At 51.7% G+C, this 14321-nt stretch overlaps 1 protein-coding gene across 4 annotated transcripts; it reads left to right on the top strand.

Moving 5' to 3' along the window:
* Nucleotides 1–3191: 3191 nt before the first annotated feature.
* On the top strand, nt 3192–10557 carry LOC103646449 (probable receptor-like protein kinase At1g49730). Of its 4 annotated transcripts, none has more exons than XM_023301615.2 (10): nt 3195–3689; nt 4902–5450; nt 6154–6429; nt 7767–8028; nt 8098–8150; nt 8242–8309; nt 8433–8522; nt 8594–8684; nt 9141–9717; nt 9825–10140. In XM_023301615.2, the coding sequence occupies exons 1-9, from the start codon at nt 3548–3550 to the stop codon at nt 9707–9709; spliced, it is 2100 nt and encodes a 699-aa protein (XP_023157383.1). In that variant the 5' UTR covers nt 3195–3547; the 3' UTR covers nt 9710–9717; nt 9825–10140. The 4 variants fall into 4 exon arrangements, with proteins under 4 accessions (XP_020403887.1, XP_023157383.1, XP_023157382.1 ...); XM_023301614.2 differs by having other exon boundaries at nt 9141–9747; XM_020548298.2 differs by having other exon boundaries at nt 3192–3689; nt 9141–10557.
* The last annotated feature ends 3764 nt before the right edge of the window (nt 10558–14321 follow it).

Genomic DNA, 14321 nt, shown 5'->3' with positions numbered 1-14321 from the left:
CCCCTCCTTGCAGAAAGGCGACGCAGGGGCGTATGTAAAAAAGTCGAGTCTGTCCTTGACCGTCCTCTCGCTTTATGCGGAGGCTCGGGGGCTGCTCTCGCAAACCCGACTCCGGCCAAACCATTGACAACGTCAACATACCAGCCCGAGAACTTGGGACTCGACTGTGCACCCGGGCTACGACCAGTTCGCATGAGGGAACAACCAGACCGACCGAAGCATCACGAAACGCATTAAGACCTCGAAAGAGTCAAACCACTCCTCCGAGGCCTCGGGGGCTACACCCGGCGGGTGCGCTCGCGCGCACCCATCGGAACGAAACGCAACCGAGAAAGGCCGGTCCCCTTGCAAAAAACCGCGACAAAAGCCTCCAAGCGAGTATTAACACTCCCTTTGAGGCTCGGGGGCTACTGTCGAGGACCATAATTAGGGGTACCCCCAAGACTCCTAATCTCAACTGGTAACCCCCATCAGCACAAAGCTGCAAAGGCCTGATGGGTGTGATTAAGTCAAGGCTCGGTCCACTCAAGGGACTCGATCTCGCCTCGCCCGAGCCCAGCCTCGGGCAAGGGCAGCCGACCCCGGAGGATTCACGTCTCGCCCGAGGGCCCCCTCAAGCAACGGACACACCTTCGGCTCGTTCGAGGCCCAGTCTTCGCCAAGAAGCAACCTTGGCCAGATCGCCACACCAACCGACCGTATCGCAGAAGCATTTAATGCAAGGAAGGCCTGACACCTTATCCTGACGCGCGCCCCTCAGTCGACAGAGCCGAAGTGACCGCAGTCACTTCGCCGCTCCACTGACCGACCTGACAAGAGGACAACGCCGCCTGCGTCGCTCCGACTGCTGTGCCGCTCGACAGAGTGAGGCTGACAGCAGCCAAGTCCGGCATCGGGCGCCATAGGAAGCTCCGCCTCGCCCGACCCCAGGGCTCGGCCTCGGCCTCGGCCCTGGAAGACGACGAACTCCGCCCGACCCCAGGGCTCGGACTCGGCCTCGGCCCCGGAAGATGACGAACTCCGCCTCGCCCGACCCCAGGGCTCGGCCTCGGCCTCGGCCCCGGAAGACGACGAACTCCGCCTCGCCCGACCCCAGGGCTCGGACTCGGCCTCGGCCCCGGAAGACGACGAACTTCGCCTCGCCCGACCCCAGGGCTCGGACTCAGCCCTGGCCTCAGCCGACGGTCTCCGCCTCGCCCGACCCAGGGGCTCGGACTCGACCTCGACCTCGGAAGACAGACTCGACCTCGACCTCGGAGGAGCCTCCGCCTCGCCCGACCGAGGGCTCGGACCGACCACGTCACAGGAGGGGCCATCATTACCCTACCCCTAGCTAGCTCTGGCTACGGGGAACAAGACCGGCGTCCCATCTGGCTCGCCCTGGTAAACAAATAATGATGGCGCCCCACGTGCTCCATGACGACGGCGGCCCTCAACCCCTTACAGAAGCAAGGAGACATCAGCAAGGACTCGACAGCCCCGACAGCTGTCCTTCCGCAAGGCTCCAACGCTCCTCCGACGGCCACGACATCACATGAACAGGGTGCCAAAACCTCTCCAGCTGCCACGACGGTATGTACTTAGGGCGCTAGCTCCTCTCTGCTAGACACGTTAGCACACTGCTAAATCTCCTATTGTACACCTGGGCCCTCTCCTTACGCCTATAAAAGGAAGGCCCAGGGCACTCGTACAGAGGGTTGGTCGCGCGGGGAGGACGAGACGGCGCGTATAGGCCTCTCGCTCCCTCCCACGAGGACGCTTGTAACCCCCTACTGCAAGCGCACCCGACCTGGGCGCGGGACAACACGAAGGCCGCGGGTTTCCCCTTTTACGCCTGTCTCCCTCTAGCTTCCCCCCTCCGTGCTCCGTCTCGCGCCGACCCATCTGGGCTGGGGCACGCGGCGACAATTTACTCGTCGGTCTAGGGACCCCCCGGGGTCGAAACGCCGACAATATAGAATGGACAATGTTACATGCAAGGTGATGCATTATTGCAATGACAAAGGTAGCATGTCTAACCACGACCATTGTGTAGTACATGGTACCATCCATGTAGCCACACCTAAATGTGTTAGTGCTTTTACAAGCATTATAATAAATTACAAACAACTATACAATTTACCAACATGTTATAATTAACGGTGTGGTACATCTGTGTTGTTTGGCCACGACAAAGGGACTGATGTGTAGACATGTCCAAACGGGTGGGCCGTGCCAGCCCGGCACGGGCCCGCCTTCGGCCCATCACGTTTCGGCCCGTTAGGTTGACGGGCCGTGCCGGGCTGGACCACCATGCCACATCCCAGGCCCAAGCACGGCCCACACATAGCTGTGCCAGGTCGGGCCGGCCCGCAGCCCGTTAAGGCCCGTCGTGCTTTGACCGGGGTGGGAAGAAAAATAAGTAAAAAAAAGAATAAAAACAAGCTTTGCTAGGATTCAAACCCTAGTTGAAGGGTTTAAAATGCCTAGCTACACCACTCTAGCCAACTAAACCAAACTTATTTTGTATTTAAATTATTAAAGTTGCTTCTAATATACAAAGAAATGCACTGGAAAATAAAAAAATAATCGGGCCGTGCTCGGGCCGGCACGACGTGCCACGGCAGCGGCCCAAGCCTGACCCGAATAACGGGGCGTGCTGGCCCGAGCCCGTCAACCACCGTGTCGTGTTCATAACGGGCCAAAAACGTGCCGTGCACGGACCGTCCAACGGGCACGGCCCTGTTGGACATCTCTACTGGTGTGGCCAAATGGATCATTTTTTAAAACAAAATGACTATCGTCATTTCTAGAAATAACTTTAAAAATATTAAAAATAAAAAAAACCCGACTATGTAGGGAGTTATCTTTGTTACCCTAGAACCCACACGAGAAAAATGATCTCCCCAGTGGCACTGTGGGCGCGACCGTACGCGCGGCAGCTTTCCGTACGAACAAACGCGAGCCGATACCGATAGGCGATAGTCGCCACCGCCAAACTGAACGGCAAAGTCCGTGGCCCGCCCGTCAGTGGCTCTGAGCAACCCGTCCCCATCCCCCTCTCCTAGACGACGAACACAGTAGCAGTAGGCCGTCGCCCGAGAGGGCCGTCGGGTCAGCGGCTCTCGAGCCCTTGACGAGACACGAGATGCCCCAGCGGCGTCGCGACGGCTGGGCGATGGCCGAATCCTCGAGCGCGGCGCCGCGCGCGTCTGCTGCTGGCACTGTAGGTATCTGTATGTATGGGCCGGTCCACGCCACGTGCGAGACCCATTTACCCACAGGCGGCAGGGCGCGTATCCCTCTATCCCACTGCGCGCCCGTGAGCCCAACCCAACCATGAGTCCACGACCACGACCACTCCTGTAGTCTAGATGAAAAGGGAGGGCCTGCCGCCTGCGCGGCTGCGCCCGGCACGCGCAAAGCGAAAAAGCGCCGGCGAGCAAAGGAGAGCGAGGGAATCGGGTTGGCGTCGGGTGGGCAGCCTGGCATCCCATTCCTGCCTTCCTCCCCGAAGAGCCGGACGGACTTCGTTTTCTCCCCCCTCACCCACACTGCCACTGACTGCATGCTCTCCGATTCCGCTCCCGCGGTCCCGACCCCGCCTCCTCCTTCGTCGGGCTCGATGCGGCGGCGCCTCGCGCCGGTGCTTCTTCTCGCCGCCGCGCTGCTGCTGGCGGCGCGCCCGTGGCCAGCGGTGATCGCAGCAGGTAAGCACCCGCCGATGCCACTCGAACCGCCGGGTTCTCCTTCCCTTCTTCCTTTCCCGCGCCTTTATATTATCTGGCAGGCAGTTCCCAGTGCTAGCGCCAGTGTCACGCGTTTCTCACCGGTGATCGCTGGGTTTCGGAGCCTGATAAGGTGGGTGGCGGCGGCGACTGTGCTCGCGGCTGGAATCGGAAGCGCACTCGACTCGACACTTCCCTAAACCAGTGCTTCCATTCTGTTCTGCTCTTTGCTTCTGTGCCTTGGTGGTGATTCGTTGAGTCCATGAAACCTATTTCCCCCCACTTTTGCTGGAGATTTAGGTGACGGTTCTGCATTTCGTCCAGATTAGTTCTCGTTCCCCCAGAGCTGCATTTTTTATGAGTATGCTATGGTATTTTTCTTCCTCCTGAGAGACTGAGGGTTTGAGGCGTTGTCACCTCGCTAGGGAGTGGGGGATAATGCCAGAAGTTGTTCGCGGCCGCCGCATGTGTCGTCTGCCACAGGGGGACCTCGCATCGCTAGCACTTGAGTCCTCGCGCCACCCGCCATCAATTCGCTTACCTAATGGGTTTTTTTTTTGGTACTGCGCCGGGTTAAACAGTTACCGGTATGCCTTTCGGGCCTTGATGCCTCTCTCGCCCTTGCTTTTGTAGCCGTTGGATTTTGCTGTCAGCAGAACCCCCGTCCTGTCATTCGGCGTTACTGAATCACTAATCTGTTTGACTTCACCTCACCTGTTGTTTTCACGTGGGTTGTTCAGACTTGTCACCTGTGCTCTACAATACTGCTGAATATCTTGAAATGTATTCATACACGCTTATCCGTAGGTAACATTCAATATTTGGTATAGCACGTCCGATAGTCCGATGTGAAATCGGGGCATTGGATTTGGAATTTATTGCATGTTCTGTTGGGCCTGTATGTATGGTGTATCTACCTTGTACTGGTCCTGCGATCTGAGGCATTCACTCCAGTTTCTGTTTTGTAAGATGCAATTCGGGTCATGAACAGGAAGAGCCAACTGCACGGCTTCATTGCAGATTTTGTTCTTTCTGTGTAATATATTCCCCAGTTTCAGTTAATATGTGGAGTATTAAGATGGTCTTCAAAAGTCATCTATGATTCCCCCCCCCCCCCCCCCCCCCCCCCTACTTTCTTGTATCTATACATTTGCAGCACCATTCAATATTCGTAATCGTTCTTCCATCGTGCAGATTGTCCTTTGGATTTGAGTTGGCCCAACTACGGACTGATAGCTTCCGTGTGCTCGGACCAAAATGGACACTCAAAGTGTTGCCGCTACATCAATGCTGTTCTTGCGGTCTCGTCTGCCATGTATGCAAACACAACAGGCACTCTTGGGGTTCCGGCTCAATTTTCTGATTCCTGCATTGCCAATATCTCTGATACATTGGTGTCAAAGGGGATACTGCCTACTGCCGCTTCGTTTTGTGGTCTTGGGATCAAAATTCAAGTGTCCTATCAGTGTGATGGGATGACCACCATCCTTGAGATGTTGCAGTCTCCGAATTTCATTGATATCACAAGAAGCTGTGCAACTACACTTTCAGATGATATCACCTGCAAGAGGTGCTTAAACTCTGGTCTGTCGTACCTCCGCCATCTTGTCGGGGAACAAGATAATGTCACCTTGAATACCTGCCGTGATGCTGCTTTTGTTGCACTTGTGAGTCAAGGGAATATATCTACCGTTGATACAGCTGGTTGCTTTTTTAGTGTTCAGGGGCTTAGTGCTCTTCAAGGTTTGCATATTTGATAAATCAATTTGCCTCCCTTTTCTGTAGAATGGCTAGTGTCATTAAAAAATTGTGGTAAAAAATTCTTTTAGATTCTGTAACCTCTCTCTCTCTCTGATATATGACTTCTCTTTTAATTAAGTGGATCATATAATGTAACCTTTAACACATAAAGTGTGGCACCTCATTTCCCCCATCACTTGATGCTAGTAAATTGAACAAATGCAAAATGATTGTTGTGGATATTTCTTCTGGCTCAAACAAACTTATCATACCAAATGATTGCTCTGAATTCTATGAAGCAAGTTTATCCATGATAGTTTCCTGTATACATATTCAACATTAGGTATGCGTCTTAATCTAAAGATTCATAATAAGCATATATTAGTATCAATGTTAATTTAGCTCTTATTGTAATAGTTAAGCATGAGCATACTGCTTTTTTATAATCTTTGTGTACGTTTTCATAGCAAAAAATATCTATTTCTATATATTAGTTGGTAAGATGAAACTATTCCTTTACATCTGCTTTTGTTATGCAAAACTGTAGCTGTATTTTATAATAACTGTTGATTTGCTTCCTTAACGAGTTAGGTACTTAGGTGTACTAAAGTGTGTTCTCCCATAAGTATTTGTTTGTTGTAGTTCTGTAGTCTGTACCTTGACCTTGTACATGATATGGACTTCCATCTTTGAATTTATAATGCAGTGAACATATCTGGACCAGCTCCAACTGGACTTGTTGCGCCAGATATTTCTCCTAGTCCACTTACGGTGCAAGTTCCTGTAGTGCCACCCAAGCATCATCGCAGTTACAAGCTTGTTCTGTTCCCAGCTATTGGAGTTTTAGTCACTGGTGTAGCAATTCTACTAATGATAGTACTGATTTTCCTAATCCGTAGAAAGAATAAAGAACTCAAAAAGATGGAAGGAAATAACCCTCTGGATGCATGGAGTTTTTCCTGTGTCAAGAAAGGCCAAGAAGGTATGGATTTCCGGGTTGTTTTATTGTGATATTGTAATTCTTTCACGAACGTATGCTCATTAGGATGTCCAACTGTATTGGATAATTTAACGAGGTTATATGGCATATGATACAAGTGCTGGATAATAGCATACTACCATTTCGTTGTGGAGTATTCTTGATTTTAGATATAGAACTCATTTATGGCTATCGGTGTGCATGTGATAAGGGAAAGGAGCCAGAATGAGAGTTAATAGCCTAAAGCAAACATGAGGCAAAACATAAGGGCATATGGCCAGTTAATATGTTTCGCTTCTTCCATGTTGTGTATAGTGGACGCACTGACCAATTCAACCCAAAAACTTAAGCTGTTAGGAGAAGGTAGATAATTCGCTTATACACTTCAACGCTGTACATTTTTTTGTTAAAAAATCTACCATGTGCACAGTACAGTCAATATCGCAGTACAGTCAATATCTCTAGTTGGTATACATGGTATCCCTTTTGCACTCATTATCTTAAATAAAAAAGCACCTATGAGGGGCTAGGTGATTTCTAATTTTAAAGTAAATAGACACCCAAATTCGAGACAAGGAGGACTGAACTTGGATAATAATGATGAGGTAGGCTCAGTTCCTTTCAGTCATCATCACTAAGGATGTAATTGGATCGATATGGACGGATCTTACTTGTTCTATATTTATTTTCATATTTTCTCTTCGGATTTGACATGGGATAATAATGTGAAGATAAGTAGAGGTCGACCAAACTTGATATGGGAGAAGACAATCAAAAGGGACTTGAAGGAATGGAATATCTCAATAGAGTTGTGTTTGGATAGAAGTGCTTGGAAAGAAGCTATCCATGTGCCCGAACTGTGATTAGGCCTTTTTCCTTTTAGTGCTCTCAAAAGTTTTTCCCTCCCCTTTCTCTCTCTTTCCCCTTTTGGTGACATCTTGTTGGGTTTCAACTCTAGCCTACCCCAACTTACTTGGGACTAGAAGGCTATGTTGATGTTTTTCTTTGGATTTGTATATTATCAAGTTGTGTCGGATAAGATTTGAATGTATATTGACATCTTAAATAACTATACGGATACAAATAAAGATCGGATACTGAATACCTGGACTTGGATACAGATCTTAGCCCTCTTAGATGGACCAAATTCAAATACGGATGGATAATATCCGTTTCACACCCCTAATCATGAGGCTATCTATAATATGGATGATAATGATGTGGTCTGAATTTTTCTTGCCCAAGTGCATCGTACTAAATACTATGATGGACTTCCTGTAATTTATTCAGAACCTTATCCTTATGGTTCAATTTATATGCCTGACAGAAATGTTTTGCAGGCAATTCCACCATTTTTGGCAGATTTAGTTACAAAGAAATGAAGAATGCAACAAGGAACTTCAGCACAGTGTTAGGAGGAGGTGAAAATGGTACAGTATTCAGAGGACAACTAAATGATGGATCTGTGGTTGCTATCAGACGCGTTGAGAGTTCACCAAAACAAAGTCACAATGAATTTTGTAAAGAAATGGAATTTCTTGGGCGGTTGCATCATCGACATCTTGTTGGACTAAAAGGGTTTTGTTCAACAAGATTTGAGAGGTTAATGTCTGTTGTACTTAAATTAAGATATTCACCCATTTATGGTCCTTACAGTGTCCTGTGATCCAGATTTCAGGTGTATGAATACATGGAAAATGGAAGCCTTCAAGATCACCTACATTGTAATAAGTCATGTTCTGTTCTTATTCTCCTGAAGAGTGAAGATGCATCGTTTGTTGAATTGTATGCTAAAAAGCATGTTGCTCTTTGCAGCGCCAAGTAAACATCTGCTACCATGGAAAAATAGGGTCCAAATTGCCATCGATGTTGCCAATGCTCTGGTAAGTTTCAGGAAATATGCGATTGTTTCTTTCTTTCTGCAGAAGTCAGTAATCGTGATAAGCGAGATTTAATAGTTGTTTCTTACAATTTTATGTTTTACTTTCTATGATGTTTGGTTGCAGGAGTACCTTCATTTTTATTGTGATCCTCCACTATACCATGGAGATGTTAAGCCTAGCAATGTCTTCTTGGACAAGAATTACCTTGCAAAGGTAATTCATACAGAAGTTTTTCACAATTTACAATCCTATTCTGCACTTCCCAACCGTTTGCATTGTAACAGCTTGCTGGTTGCGGTCTTGCACACCACTCTAGTAGTGGCAATACAACTCCCAGTTGCACACCAGTAAATGTCAAGGCCCAAGCAACTCCTGGTAAGGCTCTATTGTTTATAAATTCTCGTGCCTTTTGCTCTCATTTTTTAGATGAATGAAGCTATATTTTGAATGAAATATAGTTCCGACCTCTGCATCCTCTGCATCTGACTGTTAAGCTGAAAGAATAGAAACTATAGTGCGCACATCGTGTCACCATATCAAACCTAATGTACAGCTCAAAACCCACATGGCAATCCTAAACTCCATTTTATTATTATTATTTTGCGAATATGCACTCCAAATATTAGAAAGCTAGCTTGCTGCACCACAACCTGTGATCTCTCAACACGGAGAGAGGAACACAATATCTTGGAGCTGTCATTTAAGATAACGGAATGATCTCTGGGTTTTTCATGCCATTTGTGTTTTTTAATCCCACAAGTTAATCGCATGAGTATTGTACTCTGTACTAGTATCTCAGTAGTAATGTGTGTACTCAAAATCTTTGAGCAGGCTACGTAGACCCCGAGTACATGGTGACCCAGGAGTTGACCCCGAAGAGCGACGTGTACAGCTACGGCGTGCTGTTGCTGGAGCTGGTGACGGGGAAGCCGGTGATCCAGGACAACAAGAGTCTGGTGGAGTGGTCCCGCGAGCTGATCGGCACGGACTACCGGCTCCACGAGCTGGTCGACCCGTCTGTGGCGGACGCGTTCGACCTGGACGAGTTGCAGGTGGTGGCGGACGTGATTCACTGGTGCACGCACCGGGACGGCGCAGCGCGGCCGTCCATGAAGCAGGTGCTCCGCATCCTGTATGAGCGGCTGGACCCGCTGTCCGGGCGGTTCGCGCGCGCCGTGGAGGGCGAGGAGGGGTACTACTACTGCCACGGTGGCGGGCGGGTGAAGGGGAAGCAGGCGGGCGACGGCGTGATCCAGTTCAGCGGCGACGCGGCGCGGTCTTGGCTGCCGTCGTCGAGCAGCACGTCCAGGTCGCACTGCAGCCGCAGCGTGCTGCTGGAGTGCAACTCGCCCGAGCCGCAGTCGTCCCCGGCCCACGGCAACGGAGCGTTCCTGGCTTGATAGCACCGGTCCGTCACCCGTGTTGCGTCCGTTTCATGGTCTGCACTGCACCGCAGGTCTGGCTTGATGGCTCTGCCAGCTGCCATTTTTTGAGAGGACCTTGTGATAATGGTAGGGATCGATCCGTGCACCGTTCATGGTGGTTCGTGATGACTGACGAGTGACGACTGACGGATCCTGCTACGGGATCGGGAGCCCGTGCATGGCTGCATGAGAGTCATGTGGAGCCAGAGGCAGAGAGTGATGGGAGCACAACTGTGCTCTGTGCAAGAGGTACACTGACACTGACTGCTGTTTTTCGGTTCGCTTCCCTAGGTGTTGGTGGTTGTTTTTCATTGATCTATGCATTGATGTGCTTCGGGAACATGGCTACGCATTCGAAGTCGTGACAGGGATTTCACTGATACTCCTACTTCCATTGTTCCGTACTATACTCTGTTCTGGCTTCATCGTGGGCAGCTGGGCTCTGGACTTGTGGGAGAGCCGGAGAGGCTTGCTCAAGTTTCCTCTGCGAGAATTTTGGCTACTGCTCCAGTTCTACTTGTACGTTTCACTTCTGCTTTGCTGATGCTTGCATGATGTCACCTGCTTGAACGTCCTTGCCTCCTTGGGGGGTCCATTCTCAGTATCTGTCAAGTGAGTCCTTGGAACTCTGTTATAGACTCTTTTGTGGGCCGGCAATATGCCAGGCGCCAGAATAATTAGACCCAGCTATTTGTTAGATGGTGGCTGAGTGTTAGAGAAGTTTTAGGAGGCTTATCCTCCCTGGAGCTTATCTCCTTAATAATCTCCTAAGTTGTTCTCTGGAGCTTATCTCTTAATAATCTCCTAAGTTGTTAGGCCCCGGAGCTATAAGGGTGCCTCAGATTGTAATAGGGTTTTTTATCAAAAGAAGTCGCACCTGCGTGGGCGGTTGCTTGATCACAATGGCGACCCACACGCGCCCTGGTGATCGTGTTCCTCAGCCGCCACGCTGCATGCCCTATTCCCTGCGCTCCTCTACTCAATCCACCCTACTAACTCACCCTTCGTGGTGTACGCCTCCCTGTCCTGCGCATCGCAGCAGGATTCGTAACAATTTGGTATCAGATTCAGCCGATGCATCGACATCTGTCGGGTACCGTAATTAGAGGTACCCCCAACAGTCCTAAACACGGCTGGTAACCACCATCAGCACAAGCTGCAGAGACTGATGGGCATGATTCAGGTTAAGGCTTCGTCTACTCAAGGGATGCGATCTCGCCTCGTCCGAGGGCCTCCTCAAGCAACGGGCGCACCCTCGACTCGCCCGAAGCTCAGCTCGGGCAGGCTTCGTAGTGAAGCAACCTTGGCCAAATCGCCTAACCAACCGATCGTATCGCAGGCGCATTCAATGCGAGGATCGCCTGACACCTTATCCTGACACACGTGCCTCAGTCGGCAAGGTCGAAGTGACCGCAGTCACTTCGCCCTTCCACTGACCGACCTGACAGGAAAACAGCGTCGCTCGCCCCGCTCTGACTGCTGTGCCACCCGCCAGGGTGAGGCTGACAACAGCTAAGTTCAGCCTCAGGCGCAACAGGAAGCTCTGCCTCGCCCGCCCTTGGGCCTCGGCCTCAGGAGGAGGTCTCCGCCTCGCCCGACCTCAGGGCTCGGCCCCCGCCTCGGCCTCGGAAGGTGGTCTCCGCCTCGCCCGACCCTAGGGCTCGGCCTCAACCTCGGTCTCGGAAGGTGGTCTCCGCCTCGCCCGACCTCAGGGCTCGGCCTCAACCTTGACCTCGGGAGGAATCGCGTCCTCGCTCGACCCCGGCCTCGGCCTCAGGAGGAGTCTCCGCCTCGCCCGACCTTGGGCTCGGACCGACCACGCCACAGGGGATACATCATTACCCTACCCCTAGCTAGCTCAGGCTACGGGGGAACAAGACCGGCGTCCCATCCAGGCTCGCCCCGGTAACAAGTAATGATGGCTCCCCGCGTGCGTCCATGACGACGGCGGTTCTCAGCCCCCTACAGAAGCAAGAAGACGTCAGCAAGGTCCCAGCAACCCGACAACTGTGCTTCTACAGGGCTCAAGCGCTCCTCCGACGGTCACGATACCGCGTACACAGGGCTCTAGCACCTCTCCGACAGCCACGTTGGCATGTACACAGGGCTCTGGCACCTCTCTGCTGGACACGTTAGCGCATAGCTACACCCTCATTGTACACCTGGACCCTCTCCTTGCATCTATAAAAGGCAGGTCCAGGGCCCTCATGCGGGAGGGTCGCGCGGGAGAACGGGCTGACGAACAGGCTCACTCTCTCTCTCTCTCTCGCGAACGCTTGTAACCCCTACTTCAAGCGCATCCCCCTGGCGCAGGATAACACGAGCCGCGTTTTCCCCCTTGTGTTCCATCTCGCGCCAACCCATCTGGGCTGGGACACGCAACGACAATTTTACTCGTCGATCCAGGGACCCCCCGGGGTCGAAACGCCGACAGTTGGCGCGCCAGGTAGGGGCCTGCTGCGTGTTGACGAACAACTTTCCGTTGAGTTCCAGATGGGTAGTCTCCAGCAACCTCTTCAGCCCGGGACGCTGCTCTGTTTCGGGAGTCTCGAATTCATGTCCCTCGACGGCAGCTACGACATGGTACTCTTTCCCCCGCAGCGCGACAGCGACAACGACGGCCGTCAGCTCGCTCGGCGGCGGCGAACTCGACGACGTCTTCCCCCCGTGGTAGAAGAGCAGCATTCGGGTTTGTCCCGCCGCCTTCCTCACCGCAGGAGGAGGAGGCGAGGCAACTGTGGCCAGGCAGGAGGCGACACCTCGTCGGCTGTCGAGCGAGTCGACAACGCCGGCACCCCAGCGGGGGACATGTTAGGCGTTGTCCTCGCGCCTGAGACAACGACGAGTGTCGTTTCCCCGCAACATGCCAGCCCCAAGCGGGCAGATGACGCCAGCACACTCGCGGAGGGCTTGCTGGGCGTTAGCCTTATACCTGAGATAACGGTGCAGTCCGTCCCCGACGCGACCTCGTCACCGTCCATCGATCGAGAGGTACCGTCCGTTTTCCACCCTGTGCCTTTTAGATTCAGCTTCGATCCACCAAGCGACCCCGCTTCGGTGAGCGCTTTCATAAAGTCATATCCTAACCTTCCGGGGTACTGAAAGAGAATTAGGCTTACACCTATTTCCTAATTTATTTTGGTGGTTGAATTGCCCAACACAAATAATTGGACTAACTAGTTTGCTCTAGTCTATAAGTTCCACAGGTGCCAAAGGTTCACAATAAGCCAATAAAAAGACCAAGAAAAGGGTTCAACAAAGAGAGCAAGGGATAACCGAAGTGTGCCCTGGTCTGGCGCACCGGACTGTCCGGTGCACCACCGGACAGTGTCCGGTGCACCAGGGAACTCCAAGCTGAACTCCTCACCTTCGAGAATTCTCAGAGGCGCTCCACTATAATTCACCGGACTGTCCGGTGCACCACCGGACAGTGTCCGGTGCCCCAAGAAAGAGCAACTCTGAACTCGCCAGCTTCGGGAATCCGCTCCGCTATAATTCACCGGACTGTCCGGTGAGTCACCGGACAGTGTCCGGTGCACACCGGACTGTCCGGTGTGACAGCGGAGCAACGACTACTTCACGCGCAACGGTCGACTGAAACGCATTAAATGTGCGCCTGCGCGCGCAGAGGAGCAGTGCACGCGCGGGTGGCACACTGGACAGCCTACAGGGCCTGTCCGGTGCACCACCGGACAGCCAGGCGGGCCCACAAGACAGAGCTCCAACGGTCTGCTGCAGCCTTCCAACGACCACTTTGTGGTGGTTGGGGCTATAAATACCCCAACCACCCCACATTCATTGGCATCCAAGTTTTCCACCTTCCAACTACTTACAAGAGCTCTAGCATTTAATTCTAGACACAACCTAATAGATCAAATCCTCTCCCAACTCCACAAAGCTCTAGCAATTAGAGAGAGATTTGTTGTGTTCTTTTGAGCTCTTGCGCTTGGATTGCTTTTTTCTCTCATTCTTTCTTGCGATCATCTCATTTGTAATCGAGGCAAGAGACACCAATTGTGTGGTGGTCCTTGCGGGAACTTTGTGTTCCGATTGATTGAGAAGAGAAGCTCACTCGGTCTAAGTGACCGTTTGAGAGAGGGAAAAAGGTTGAAAGAGACCCGGTCTTTGTGACCACCTCAATGGGGAGTAGGTTTGCAAGAACCGAACCTCGGTAAAACAAATCATCGTGTCTTGCTCTTTATTCGCTCACGATTTGTTTTCCGCCCTCTCTCTCGGACTCGTTTCTATTTCTAATGCTAACCCGGCTTGTAGTTGTGATTAAGTTTGTAAATTTCAGATTCGCCCTATTCACCCCCCTCTCTAGGTGACTTTCAATTGGTATCAGAGCCCGATGCTTCATTAGAGCCTAACCGCTCGAAGAGATGTCGGGAGATCACGCCAAGAAGGAGATGGTGACCGGCGAGAAGACCGCTACAAGCCACGGGAAAGCTCCATCGGGAGAGTCCCGCAACAAGGGGAAGGAAAAGGAATCCCCTTCACACAAGTCACGTCGAGCGGTGACAAGAAGAAGAAGATGAGGAAAGTGGTCTGCTACGAGACCGACACCTCATCGCCATCCACCTCTGGC

The sequence above is a fragment of the Zea mays genome, chromosome 2, assembly GCF_902167145.1.
Source record: "Zea mays cultivar B73 chromosome 2, Zm-B73-REFERENCE-NAM-5.0, whole genome shotgun sequence".
Classification (NCBI taxonomy): Eukaryota; Viridiplantae; Streptophyta; class Magnoliopsida; order Poales; family Poaceae; genus Zea; species Zea mays.
The sequence above is the reverse complement of the archived record's forward strand: the minus strand, read 5'-3'. Positions and strand labels throughout refer to the sequence as shown.